The following is a 13,380-nucleotide window of genomic DNA, read 5'->3' as shown; positions in this document are numbered from 1 at the left end:
GTCTCAGCTTACTGCAACCTCCACCTCCTGGGCTTAAGCAATCCTCCCACCTCAGCCTCCTGAGTAGCTGGGACTAGAGGCACATGCCACCATGGTTGGCTAATTTTTGTTTTGTTTTGTTTTTTTGCAGAGACAAGGTTTTGCCATATTGCCCAGGCTGGTCTCAAACTCCTGGGCTCAGGTAATCCTCCCGCCTCAGCTCCCAAAGTGCTGGGATTACATATGTGAGCTGCCATGCCTGGTCTCTACCCATTCTTAATTGGCAATGTTTTCTAATTATATTTCTTGGCTGCTTTTTTTTTTTTTTCATTTTAATGTTACCATGTTGTTTCAACTACCAAAAATCTAGTTGAATCCTAGATCAAGTATCTTGTCCAGCAGAAAGTAGAAATTTATTCAGTTGAAGCTATATCGTTAGTCCTGGTCTCTGATATGTTCTAGACCTGTGTTTCTAAAAGTTTGTTTATCATATCTACCTCAGTGTCTACTGGTGCCTTCAAATCCAATAATCAGACATTTCCCCAAACCTGCCCCACTCCCTGAATTCCCTATGTATAAGTGAGTAGCACCATCATCTACCCAGTCACCAAGTTGAAAACCTAGGAATTATCTTAACTTCTTCCTTTCTTTGTCTGCCATACCCAGTTTGTCACCAAGCTCTGCCAAGTACTTTGTGAAATGACCCTCAGATTCTCCTACTCCTGCTTATCTTCATCAGCACTGCCTGTCACTCTTTATCATCTCTTGCCTGGATTTTTTCCAATGGTCTTCTAACTTGTATTCATATTCCATGATGCCTCTAGATTTATTTCTCTAAAACATAAATTTAGGGCCAGGTGTGGTGGGTCATGCCTATAATTCCAGCACTTCAGGAAGCTGTGTCAGGAGGATACCTTGAGGCCAAGAGTTTGAGTCCAGCTTGGACAACAAAATGAGGCTCTGTCTGTACAAAACATTTAAAAATAAAAAAAGATTTTAAAAACATACATTTGAACGTGTCTCTATATAACCCATGACTCCTTACTTCCTACAGCATAAATTCATTCATAGTCTGACTGTGCAGCCTCACCCTTTACCACAACCCCCTATAAGCCCCACACTATAGCAGCTATATAACATAGCATAGCATTTTACAAATAAACCATGATTTCTTTTCTTTCTTTGTTTTTTATTGCAGTTCTTCTCTTTGTCTTTCTGATGGGCATCTACTCTCTATAAGTCCCAGCTGTCTAGCTCAAATATGTCTTCTGTACCCACATGGTACTTCTACCTATATTGTTATATTTTACGTCCTTTACACTACTAGTCCTAGGGCTAGGAGCCCAAATGCTGATTTTTAATAAAGACATCAAAGACTATGAAATAGAAACAACATATGCCAAAATTAAAGAGCTTGACAGGGCAAAAAATTGAAAGAAATTAAACAACTAGTTGAGATAACATTTTAAAAAGTATTTTTAAATGTTTATTATATTTAACTGTTTGAAGGAATCATGAAGAAGGAGAAATTAAAAATATAAAAGGAGGCCAGGTGCAGTGGCTCACGCCTGTAAATCCCAACACTTTGGGAGGCCAAGGCGGGTGGATCACGTGAGGTCAGGAGTTCAAGACCAACCTGGCCAACATGGTGAAACCCCGTCTCTACTAAAAATACAAAAATTAGCCGGACATGATAGCAGACACCTGTAATCCCAACTACTTGGGAGGCTGAGCCTGGACAATTGCTTGAGCCCAGGAGGCAGAGGTTACAGTGAGCCAAGATCGCGCCACTTTACTCCAGCCTGGGCAACAAGGGCGAAACTCCATCTCAAAACATAAATAAAAAGAATAAAATAAATAAATAATATAAAAGGAGCAAGGACTTAAGAAGGAGATACTTGGGAAAAAGCTACCTTTGGAAATAAATAGAAAGTTTGTTTTTTCCTATCTGGGATGAATACATGAAAATTTAAATCTATAAATAATGGAATGTTGAGCTGAAAATGAAGGTAAAGCAAGAGCGCCGATACCTTCAATGTATGACAGGAAGACAGAATATTTACTCAGGATGGTGTAATCACCATGAGTGCCAGCTCACAAGAGTCCACTGTTAAATATTCAGGAATTTCATGAGCTGTTTGTTAAACCACTGTTAGCTTAAAATCTGCCATGTGGAAATATTTACACCACAGTAACTGGCAAATACTATAAATCAGGGCTTTTTGTCCCCCATGAAGTTTACTGGGTTTACTGACACATTACCAGTAAGCTTCAAGACTTTCATAAAGGCTGATCCAAAAATGCTTCCAGATATTAGTTAAGATGAGGTGGAAGTTGGAGAGCATGATTACACTTTGGATCTTGTCAACCTTGTTCTGTGTTTCTCTCCAGGAAATCTGTGCTTTAAAACAGAAAGGTTGGCTGGCTAGAGGGTGATCAAAGAAATGGAAATTAACTAAGTAGGCTTTATGATAATAAATTTAAGACATTGGAGCGAGAAATAAAATGTTGACAGTGCCACGAAGCAGGGGCAGAGGCAATTTAGTCATAAACTACAATAGAGAAATAATGTACTAAGTAAACATGGTGGAATTGTGATCCTAGAAAACCCTGGTTGGAATATAGAGTAATTTTTGTAAGTATCATGAGGAAGAAGAAAGATGTCAGGCAAGGGAGTTAGTTGTTCAGTAAAGAGTCTTAGGATATGATCATACTCATAAATGGAGGTGAGGGGAGTATACTGTAAAGTAAAGGAAGGTAGTGAACTGTAAATTCCAAAGATCTAAAGGCTAATTAGATTGTACCTTAAAGTTGCTTAAGAATGATGATAGGCAATATAGAGTGACAGAAGAACATGAGCCAAGTGCTAAAAACAGAGAGAGATGAAATTGGTCCTAGGAGCCAATAGATAAATTGGTGATTTGGAAAAGGCAGACTCACATTTAAATAAGGAGAAGTAGGCCCGGCACAGCGGCTCACGCCTTTAATCCTGACACTTTGGGAGGTCAAGGCAGGTGGATTGCTTGGCTCAGGAGTTTGAGACCAGCATGGGCAACATAGAAAAACTGCATCTCTACAAAAAATTAAAAATTAGCCAGGCGTAGTGGAGCACGCCTTAGTCCCAACTACTTGTGGGGCCAAAGTAGGAGGATCTCTTGAGCCCAGGAGGTCGAGACTGCAGTGAGCCGTGTTTGTCCCATTGCACTCCAGCCTGGGTGACAAAAAAGCCCTTGTCCCCTCCAAAAAAATGAGAAGCAGAGGATGAATGGTAGGTAGATAATGAACTGAAGGGGACCCAAGAGAGCAAAGTTGTATTCATTCACTAAATGAAGTAAACGTTTACTGCCTTAAAAAAATCTCGGTACGCAACAGAATTAATTCTCATCCCTAGTGATGCTGGGCATTCTATCAGTGGCCATCTGCAGTGCTGAATTACTCATAGGCAGACCAAGCAGGGCCTCGGGGACATGTGTTCTGTGCTTAAGGCAAAGCAGGAACACCAAATACGGAGAAGAAAAGCTTTTCAAATAACTTAATATTAAATATTAAATATTTCCAAAAAATCAAATAATTATTTATCAAGAGGAAATCATAACTTGGTTGTACTTCCTTATACTTACTTTATGGTTTCATATTATTTTTATGTTTAATTATATGGCAGGTATTGGGATAGAGGGTTTAGAATAATACAAGCACTAATCTTTTCACTACTATAAGGATCCTGTTCTGGCCCTGGCTGTCTGACTTCGAGTAGAGAGTAATCTATTGGTGTTCTTCAGAATAAGACAAAAATATCTGTTATAGATGTACAGCATCTTCATGCAAGTGAGTTAGTGAGCTTATGTGAAAAAAGAAAATATTTGGATTTAACTTTCACTATTAATATACACACTCAAGGGCTTACTTTTAAACATAGGTTTTCTGATTTTTCATTTCTTAAATTATCACAGCAATGTGGTATTAATACCATATCATCTCTAGAAAACAGCTTGGTGAAAAGCTTGATTTGAAGAGAAAGAGGGAGTTCGTTACCCACATCTGATCCCCACAAATTAATAGTCTTTGGAGACTCGTATTAACAAACTTTTTTTGCATTTATTATATTGTTTTCTAGTATCTAATTAGAAAAGGATGGAGAAGTGGTAAGGGCTGTTTATCAAGTATTGACCCATACTGCATGAATGTAGTAGCCTGAACTTAAAAAAAAAAAAAAAAAAAGTACATAGCTTAGAAATTGTATGTGTAAAGACTACTGATTTGAAAAATTCTGGTTTCCCATTTTTTATGTACACAAATATATATATATATATATTTCTACTTACAGAATAAGTAATTAGTATCATGCAATGTGTACAACTTACCTGAAACCAATGTAACTTAAAGCAGTTATTCTGTCTAAAATCCTCTTGACTAAAATCTATCTTCTTTTGTGTGAATCCAAGTTATTATTATTCAGTTTTCCAGTACTTAAACAGACATAAATTTTTTTATCCTTTACTATGCTTTGTGATACATTTTAAAACTTGACAACAAATCATGAAATAAATTCATTTTAGGTCAGTGTCCATATTGCTACATGAATCAAAAATTTTTTTGTCCTATTCGTGTTCCAGATACCATACTCCTCAGCATCTCCTGGGAATTATGTAGTAAGTACATTTGGGTTTGTTTGCTCATAAGAATTGATGTTACGTTTTATTTGGGCAATGAAATAGTTGTCCAGATGTTAAGAAGAGCCCCTGTGTATTGGCCAAAAAGTGAACATCTTGAGTTGTTTCATCTGCCAACCTCAGTACATATGTTGATGTTCATTAGTGAAACAGTTATCAATCTGGCCAGAATTGCCCTGAGTACTGTGTTTTACTTCAGCATATGTTTCTGAAAACCAGTACAATACACTCTGTCCAATCATGAAGAGAGTAATCCCCAGTTACACAATAATATGCTTGAATTTGCAGTTCTCCAGGAGAATAATCTATACCCCCATGCAACCCTATGTGCCACACAGAGCGTCTAAGACATTAAACTTTCCCCCAATCACAGATGAATTAGATGGCAGAATAGTGACTAATAATTTAGAGGAATCATTTCATTTTTTGGTCATTCTTTGAAATTGAGAACACTTATTTTTATCATTATTACCATTTAGTACACATTAAAATTTTCCAAAAATTCATATCAATGTGAAGCCAAATTAACAAGTTTTATATGGCCTCCTGAGCTTACAAGTGACCTTTTAATCATCATCACATTATGATCCTAGCCACATCTCAAGGTCAACATAGAGGAAAATATGTTACACCATTTAGAGGGAAACGCCTAACAGGGAAACAAGGATAAAATGATAACAAGGGAAATCTTTCCTACAGAAATGTTCAGAGGTGGTGGCTAGCTGGAGGGGAAAAAAGGAATGCATAAGAAGGAAATCAGTGAGCATTTCACTCTCCATGGAAATAGTGTTTTATTAACATAGTGAAAAGCACACACTGCTTTGAACCTGTGAACTTAGTGTTCAGTGTTCGTGTAAGCTATAAAATTAAGCAAGTCTTTCTTTGCATTTTCTATGAAATAAAAATGAAAGTAAGAAAATTTGTATAAAACCTGTTTTTTTCTTAAAGTCACTAATGAATAAGGCTGATACATCATTTTATGAAATTATAGATATTTATTTAAAATAAATTTTAAGTTGTGCAAATACAGATATTATTTTAAATAATTGGCAGGTCTATAGCCATACCACCCTGAATGTGCCCAATCTCATCTGAAATAATTGGCAGGCTGTATCTGTACCTTCAGAATGAAGTTAAAATTTTGCCATTTAAAAGTTAATTTGATTGCTGTATATAGAGCATCTGAAAAAGCCTAAAACCCGTTGCCTGACTTATCTATTTTGGTTATGTGAAATTATTGAATTAACTTTAGAATTACCTAATCTCCATTTCAGTTTGATTGTGTAGCTACAGCCTCAGTAACCCACAGCATTAGTCAACTTTGCCTTTCATTTCTAATTGATGTGATAGTGGAAGGTACAGTGCTCCAGAAACATTGCAATTGATGCTGACAGAAGAAAGAAATGACATCAGTGCATTTTTTTAAAAATATGAATCAATAAGCAGATATCTTCATTTTTAAAGATATTTTCTAAGTGAATACTATTTTAGCTTTCTATAAAAACTAAAAATACATATGAATTATTTCTGTGGTATGGATTTTTAAAGGCCCTGTTGAATGGTTTCTTCTTAACCTCATTGTAACTGATATAATTAAGTCATGAATAATGAATTAACGTTACAGGCTCATTGTTTTTGGAAATTTGTCAAAACAGTCTCAACATATTTAAGCTAAATTATGTTTTGTAGAATATTTAAATGATTGTGCATTCAAAGAAAGTAAATTATAGAGAAAATTTATTTCTGTTCTTATTTTCAAATTGGATTATTATAGATATAAGTCTAACTTCTGTTTTTTCTTATGCAATGCCTTATTTTTACTGAAATTTTGTGTAATTATTTAGGGTCCTCCAGGAGGTGGAGGGCCACCAGGAACACCCATCATGCCTAGTCCAGCAGGTATTGTAATCAAACTAGCCACATGGGTATTTGATTATTAGAATAAAATCACAGACTATAGAAATTGTGCATGAAATAAAGGTAGTAGTAGTCATGTTCTCATGATGGTTAAAGGAGTAGAGGCAGCAGGGTAGGAAGAAATATAGTGTTCTTAAATAACTATTATCCAGTTAAGCATTTAGAAAATTCCTATGGTGTGGGTGTCAGATTTAATCAGGATGAAAACTGCTGATCTGTATGAATTGCCCAAAAATGTGTCAAACTTAAAGATTTATTGAGACTGAGAAAACTATCCAAATTATCTACAATTTAGAAAATTTCTGAATAAATAAAACATTAAATACATGGATTCATTAGGTTTCAAATGCCAAATCAGAGTCACGAGATCTATTATCTTACTAAGATGAATGAAGGATGAAGACGTACTTGCAGTATTATTTACCCTATATGTCTATAAGTATTTATTAGTCAGCTAATAAATTCACTGTGTAATAATAAAAGTTTTTTATCTTCTAAACTGAAACATCAATATTTTCATAATCATTTTATATAATTAAATAGTTTTATCCTTTATTTTTGAGACTTTAACACAGACTATTAAATGTGTCTTGAGGTTGTTAACAGTAGAAGACTAAATTGGCACACCTCTCTTCGAAAGTGCTATGATAAAATGTGTCAAGAGCCATGAAAAGGTTCATACCATGTGACTCTATAATTCTAATACTAGAAATTAGACAGAGATACAACCCAAGATTTATGTAGAAGAATGTTTATTTGTTATACTCAAGAATAAAACAGTAGACACAAACTTCATGCCTAATTCAATGTTAGTGGAACTATTAAATTAATGTTTAAGGTGGAAGATGGAGTATAATAGAGCCATTATTATGATTATCAAAGAATTTGTAATGACATGGAAAAATAAAATCTCATGATTCAGCAATATAATCACAGTTTCATTTGAAACTATAACACAAATCTAGAAAGTAGAAAACAAAGAAATAGGCTAAAACTCTATCAGTTATTATTTGGGATGATTAAGTAGATGGGAAATAATAATTATAAAGTATTTTTGATTATGATGTTTTACTGTTAAACTCATATGTTTTTAACTGGCTTGTTGAAATTAAGATGGAAGCTTGAAATTCAGTATCGTTGATCATACCAATAAAAATTTTTAATTTTGAGCCCTTTTAATTTAGAAAAATCATGAACTTGATAATTAATACAAAATTTTACTTTGCTTCACTAACTTCTTGGATATTTAATGGTCTGTGTCCTGAAGGCATCTTCATTGAAAATGATACAATTCATTGAAGATAGAATTGTATCACCTGATCATTTTGCCCATATTTACATTCTTACATAGTGAAGTTAATGTTTAATTTATGAAGGTAGCATGTGAATAATAAATGCTTCACTACAAGACTAAAAAAATGTTTTTGGAGCAACACTGAACATTGCAGGCAATAAATAATCTTACTACATCTTCCTTTCAAACCAGAAATTGCCACAAGTACATCTTCCTAGTCTTTTTGCGTACTCTTTTATGTGTTCATCCTGTGTCACAGTCACTCCTCTAATACTCAGCCAGCACCCCACCCACAAGAAAAGAGGTCCCAGGAGGTCCACTTTATTGTAAAGTTTTTCTGTACATAAAAAGAAGTCAGACATTTTCCAGTAAATACATACACACACACACACACACACATATATACACACACACATATATATATACACACACACACATACATATTTTTTCTTTGTTGACACAGAGTCTCCGTCACCCAGGCTGGAGTGCAGTGACACAATCTCAGCTCACTGTAACCTCAGCCTCCCGGATTCAAGCGATTCTCCTGCTGCAGCCTCCCGAGTAGCTGGGATTACAGGGGTGTACCACCATACCTGGCTAATTTTTGTACTTTTAGTAGAGACAGGGTTTCACCATGTTGGCCAGGCTGGTCTGGAACTCCCAACCTCAAGTGATTCACCTGCCTTGGCTTCCCAAAGTGCTGGGATTACAGGTGTGAGCCACCTCGCCCGACCATAAATGGCAATCTTATCCCTCTCAAATTTTTTCTGTAGCAAATGAAATTATATTCTTGATTAGTCTTTAAAATGATAAATTTCTTTTCTTTCTGCATATTTAAAATATGTAACCCACCTTCCTTTCACCAAGAGTAAGGCCAATACAGTTGAAAACCCATTTGAAGATTTCCTATGTTTAAAAAGCAATCCAAGATTTTTTTAAGTTAATCGTGTGTGTGATCCAACAGTTAAATTTAAGTTAGCAGTACTTACTGTCTTTAGTACACAAGATGAGTAAGGCATGGTCCCTTTCCTTCTCTCTATGAGCTTGTTATATCCTAGTTGGAAGCAGGAGGAAAGAATAAAGCAGTAAAATATTCCTATAATGGAAGGCAGAACTCAGTGGGAGGGGAGCACTCATGCACTTGCAACTACCAGGAAAAAAACCTCACAGAACACATCACATTTGAGATAGCCCTTCAGCAGTGAGTAGAATTGCAGTGTGTAGAGACTGGGCTGTTTGGAGGAAGAAAGAACAAAATCATGAAGGTGGAAAGGTTGGTCACCTGCAGGAAAAAACCAGTAGCCTGGGTTGACAGAAATACAGCATACACAAGGATGTGAAAACAGTTAAGGCCACAAAAGTAGGTTGGGACCTTCCTTAGAATAAACAAATAGGGTCAACATGAGGTGGGCACTCCAACTTTTTCAACATTATGATATATTCAAATAGAAGTAAAATACAGTATTTAGATTTATGGGTCATTGTTGACAGCCAACCAATAAATGACATGAGACCTACTCTGTAAGTAATGCACACTAAAATAATAAACTTATTAATGTCTAATGAGTAATCACACAGTAAAGGAAAAGTAATTGCCACTCTATGGTTACTGCCATGAGAAAGTAAATACTTACCTTCTGTCTCGAATCACCACAAAAATTTTAAACACATCTTTTTCTCAAAATGGGCCTACTGGCCAGGCGCGGTGGCTCACGCCTGTAATCCCAGCACTTTGGGAGGCCGAGATGGGCAGATCACAGGGTCAGGAGATGAAGACCCTCCTAGCTAACACAGTGAAACCCCATCTCCACTAAAAGTACAAAAAATTAGCCGGATGTGGTGGCACGCACCTGTAGTCCCAGCTACATGGGAGGCTGAGGCAAGGGTTCCCGCTTGAACCTGGGAGGCAGAGGTTGCAGTGAGCCAAGATCATGCCACTGCACTCCAGCCTGTGTGATAGAGCAAAACTCCGTCTAAAAAACAAAATAAAATAGGCCTACTACATTATATTTAAGAAAATTATATAATGTGGAAACATAGAAAACCATAATTTATCATTTATATTTTCTCAGTGTAAAATATTTAGCCTTTCACTCTAGGTTTTATATTATACAAACATGTATGCTCAGAGACTTAATTAGAATTAGCTAACAGACATGAAACATAAATTTTTTAAATACTGCACAATGTTACATATATTTATATGGATATGTAGTACAGATATTTTTACTACAATAAATCAAAAATAAAGTGAGTGAAAACATTTCATCAGAAATTGTGCTGGAAGAAGCTGGCTTTTAGTTCAAGCAAGAGAATTACATTATTCTAATTGTATACTCTAATCTTTTTCTTTTGGAATTAAGCCAGGATAGTCTACCAGTTTTCACTAATTATTAAGTAAAAAAGCTATTTTTTAAATTTGTATATAGGAAACTTAAAGAAATAAAACTGAAAAGCAACTGAATCTGAAGTTTAAGAGATATTATATATTATATATATACACATACACACACATATAATTGCTTGAAGTGAAGAAGTATCTTTTTTTAGAAGAAAAACTTTACTATAATTTTTAAAATTTCTAATACTCCTTTTACATTAATTATTGAAGTGATTATTCCTCATACCTAATTTATGGCCTCAGAATGATAATTTTGGGGTCAGCAAATGACTGGGTATTTGTTTTTAGTAATGACAATTTCGTTGCAGCTTATATAGAGAGGTGTATGTATGCAAACCATCTTTGATCATTACTTTGTGATGAATTGGGTATAGATTCTAAAGAAATATTTTAATTAAGTAATACTTTGTTTCAGATTCAACCAACTCTGGCGATAACATGTATACTTTAATGAATGCAGTACCTCCTGGACCTAACAGACCTAATGTAAATATGAATTTTTTAAATTTTTGGAATATATTTGAAGACTTTCAAACTCTGAGTGCATTCCATGTTCTGTATATTGTTTAAACTTTATATTTTATTATCCAGGAGCTTATTAGATATTCAAAAAGTCAAATTCTTTTCTCTGAGCTGGGTTAAAAATAGTACACATATATAACAGAGACTTTATATCAATATAATTTAAAAGTAATTATTATACATTAGTTTTATCTTATTTTGTAAATAATTAATGATATATACTACTTGAAAATGACAAGTTATATATAATCATTTATATTAACCTCATTTTTAACATCACTAAGTTTTTTCATTGTGATCTTTTTTTGTCCTGATAAACTTGAAAATAAAGGAGAAAGTTGGCTACGCTTGTTTTTTTTAGAATATGAAATCTAGAGTTTAAATATGGAGCTAAAGCAGTTATTACAGGAAGAACTTGGGTGTTCTTAATAAAGCATTTGGTCGTGATTTTTCCACAGAAGCTCACAGGAAAACATTTTATTTATCTATAAGGCCTACATGTTTACAAAAATATTTATAACAGATTATAGTTAATACACACGTGTATATAGGGTAGCAGAAATCAAAGAAAAATCAGAAGATATATATGTTATATGCTAAACTGACCAAATATATATACCTATAGTTTTAGCATCTTTTAAAACACTGTAGGAGCCAGATAAAAGTTCACAGTCTACTAGGCCTACCAGCACCAGTTTCTCAACCCATATCTAAACTATGTTTTTGATAAAAGCTAAATAATAGCAGTAAGTTTAAATCAGTTTCTTTGACTTATATATATCTTACATCAGTGAGGCATGCATATTCCAATTTGTTTACTGAACACCAGCCTGTGTGCTTTTAGATACTCAATTTTACCAAGCAAAATTGGCATTCTCTTGGGGAATGTTATAAGCATGTGTTTTGTATTGCCCACAGTGATAGAAGGCCATTTTATTCCCACACAGAGGTGGTGAAGTATAGGGTTGCCTGCCAAAGGCAGTTATTTCTCCCTAAAAGCCTTCATGATTACTCACCACCACCGCTCCATCCACACACAGACACCATAGTCAATATTCTGTATCATACAACATTGTAGAAATGCTTTTGGCATGGGAAATTTGAAGAGAAAGTGTTTTCAGCGGGCTGTCTTACCTGTAAGTGTAAGGTAATCATAGGTAACTTGTCTTTGAACTGGGCTCCAGGTTTCCTTAGTGTTCTAGAGAGATGAGAGGAAGACTGAGTGGGCGGGCCATGGGTTCTCTATCACCAACCCCATCATAGCACACCTGTTTTGTACCAGGCTTCTAATGTAAGATTTCACCTGAAAAGAAAGGAAAGAAAAAAAGAATTCCACTACTTTAAAAAATGTTAAGCAGAATGGCCTTGGAATGTCTGAGTGTCATTGAAGTAACATGGTTGAGACTGCCAAGAAGAATTACCTATATTCAGCAATCCCCAAGGAGTGAAATGTATTTAACCTATAAGATGAAATTATTTATTATATCCATTTAAACAAAGACAGATTGCCTGCTAAGAAAAATGTTAATGTTGTCATAATGACATTGAATTTTTCTTATTAATAAGCCAATACCCTTAACAGCTTCTTAAGAACCACCTTTGGTTTTCAATAGAAAATTTGTCAATATCATAGAGGAAAATGCTTATCTTCTAATTTGCACTGGAATTTATATAGTTTCTGAGTATATCTGAAGAAGAAAAATTTGGAGATGATTGAGGATTAAGCTAAACGTCTATATGTGGAATACAGAGAAAATGATATGAGAGAGGTGAACAGTCCAGTTAGAGAATCCACAAGGCTGAAAAACATCAAGTAAAAGATCTCCATAGCTTGAAAGTAAAAATAAGTTGTGGCAGTGTCTTGTAATGTTAAATATATTGTAAAATTGAGATAAGCCATTGTTTTCAGTGTGATTACAGTGATTTTCTTCATTTTTAAAATAGTTTCCAATGGGCCCTGGGTCAGATGGTCCCATGGGTGGATTAGGAGGAATGGAGTCACATCACATGAATGGCTCTTTAGGTAAGGCTTTTCAATTTGATGTTTAGAATAAATTCAGAAGAAAACCTTAATTCTACATAGTGGATATTACAGTTTCCAAAGTTCTTCCATAGCCAGCTACTCATTTTTAAACACTTCAACTTTTACCTCAAACAGATAGTTTAATCAACATTTTATTGGTTATAACTATAGATCACTTGAAGATCAGAAGTGTGAGAATTGTTCTAGTTCATATTCACAGTTATTTACTTTAACCTATAGAAATCTCATGTCTTACCATAAAAGGAGACATTGCTGCTGTGGGCACATGTCATGCTTGCCCAACCCAGAAGGCTGCAGTATTCTTGCAGCTGTTTTGTTGTTGTTGTTTTGTCTCGAGTTCTATGGACACAGTCTCAGAAGAACTTCAGTTCTCTCCAAAAATTTCTTAATTTTGTTTTTGAATTTTTATGTTTGCTTCCTTTTTAACATAAAATTGTTAATCATATTCTGGATAATTTGAATGATTCTCTTTTAAGAGAACACTGCCTACATTGTCTTCGTGATAAAGACCATTTCAAGTATGTGACTGACGGTTGAAAACATACTTTATAGT

At 34.8% G+C, this 13,380-nt stretch overlaps 1 protein-coding gene across 1 annotated transcript in view; it reads left to right on the top strand.

The window, feature by feature from the left end:
* SSBP2 (single-stranded DNA binding protein 2) overlaps positions 1-13,380 on the top strand; it is a 362,795-nt gene that overhangs the window by 318,025 nt on the left and 31,390 nt on the right. The window contains exons 10-13 of the mRNA XM_011995571.1: positions 4,593-4,628; positions 6,494-6,548; positions 10,677-10,747; positions 12,728-12,806. Of these exons, the coding sequence (XP_011850961.1) occupies positions 4,593-4,628; positions 6,494-6,548; positions 10,677-10,747; positions 12,728-12,806 (241 nt within the window). The remainder of the gene's footprint in view (positions 1-4,592; positions 4,629-6,493; positions 6,549-10,676; positions 10,748-12,727; positions 12,807-13,380) is intronic.

Source organism: Mandrillus leucophaeus, unplaced genomic scaffold, assembly GCF_000951045.1.
Source record: "Mandrillus leucophaeus isolate KB7577 unplaced genomic scaffold, Mleu.le_1.0 Scaffold491, whole genome shotgun sequence".
In the NCBI taxonomy this organism is placed as follows: Eukaryota; Metazoa; Chordata; class Mammalia; order Primates; family Cercopithecidae; genus Mandrillus; species Mandrillus leucophaeus.
The sequence above is the reverse complement of the archived record's forward strand: the minus strand, read 5'-3'. Positions and strand labels throughout refer to the sequence as shown.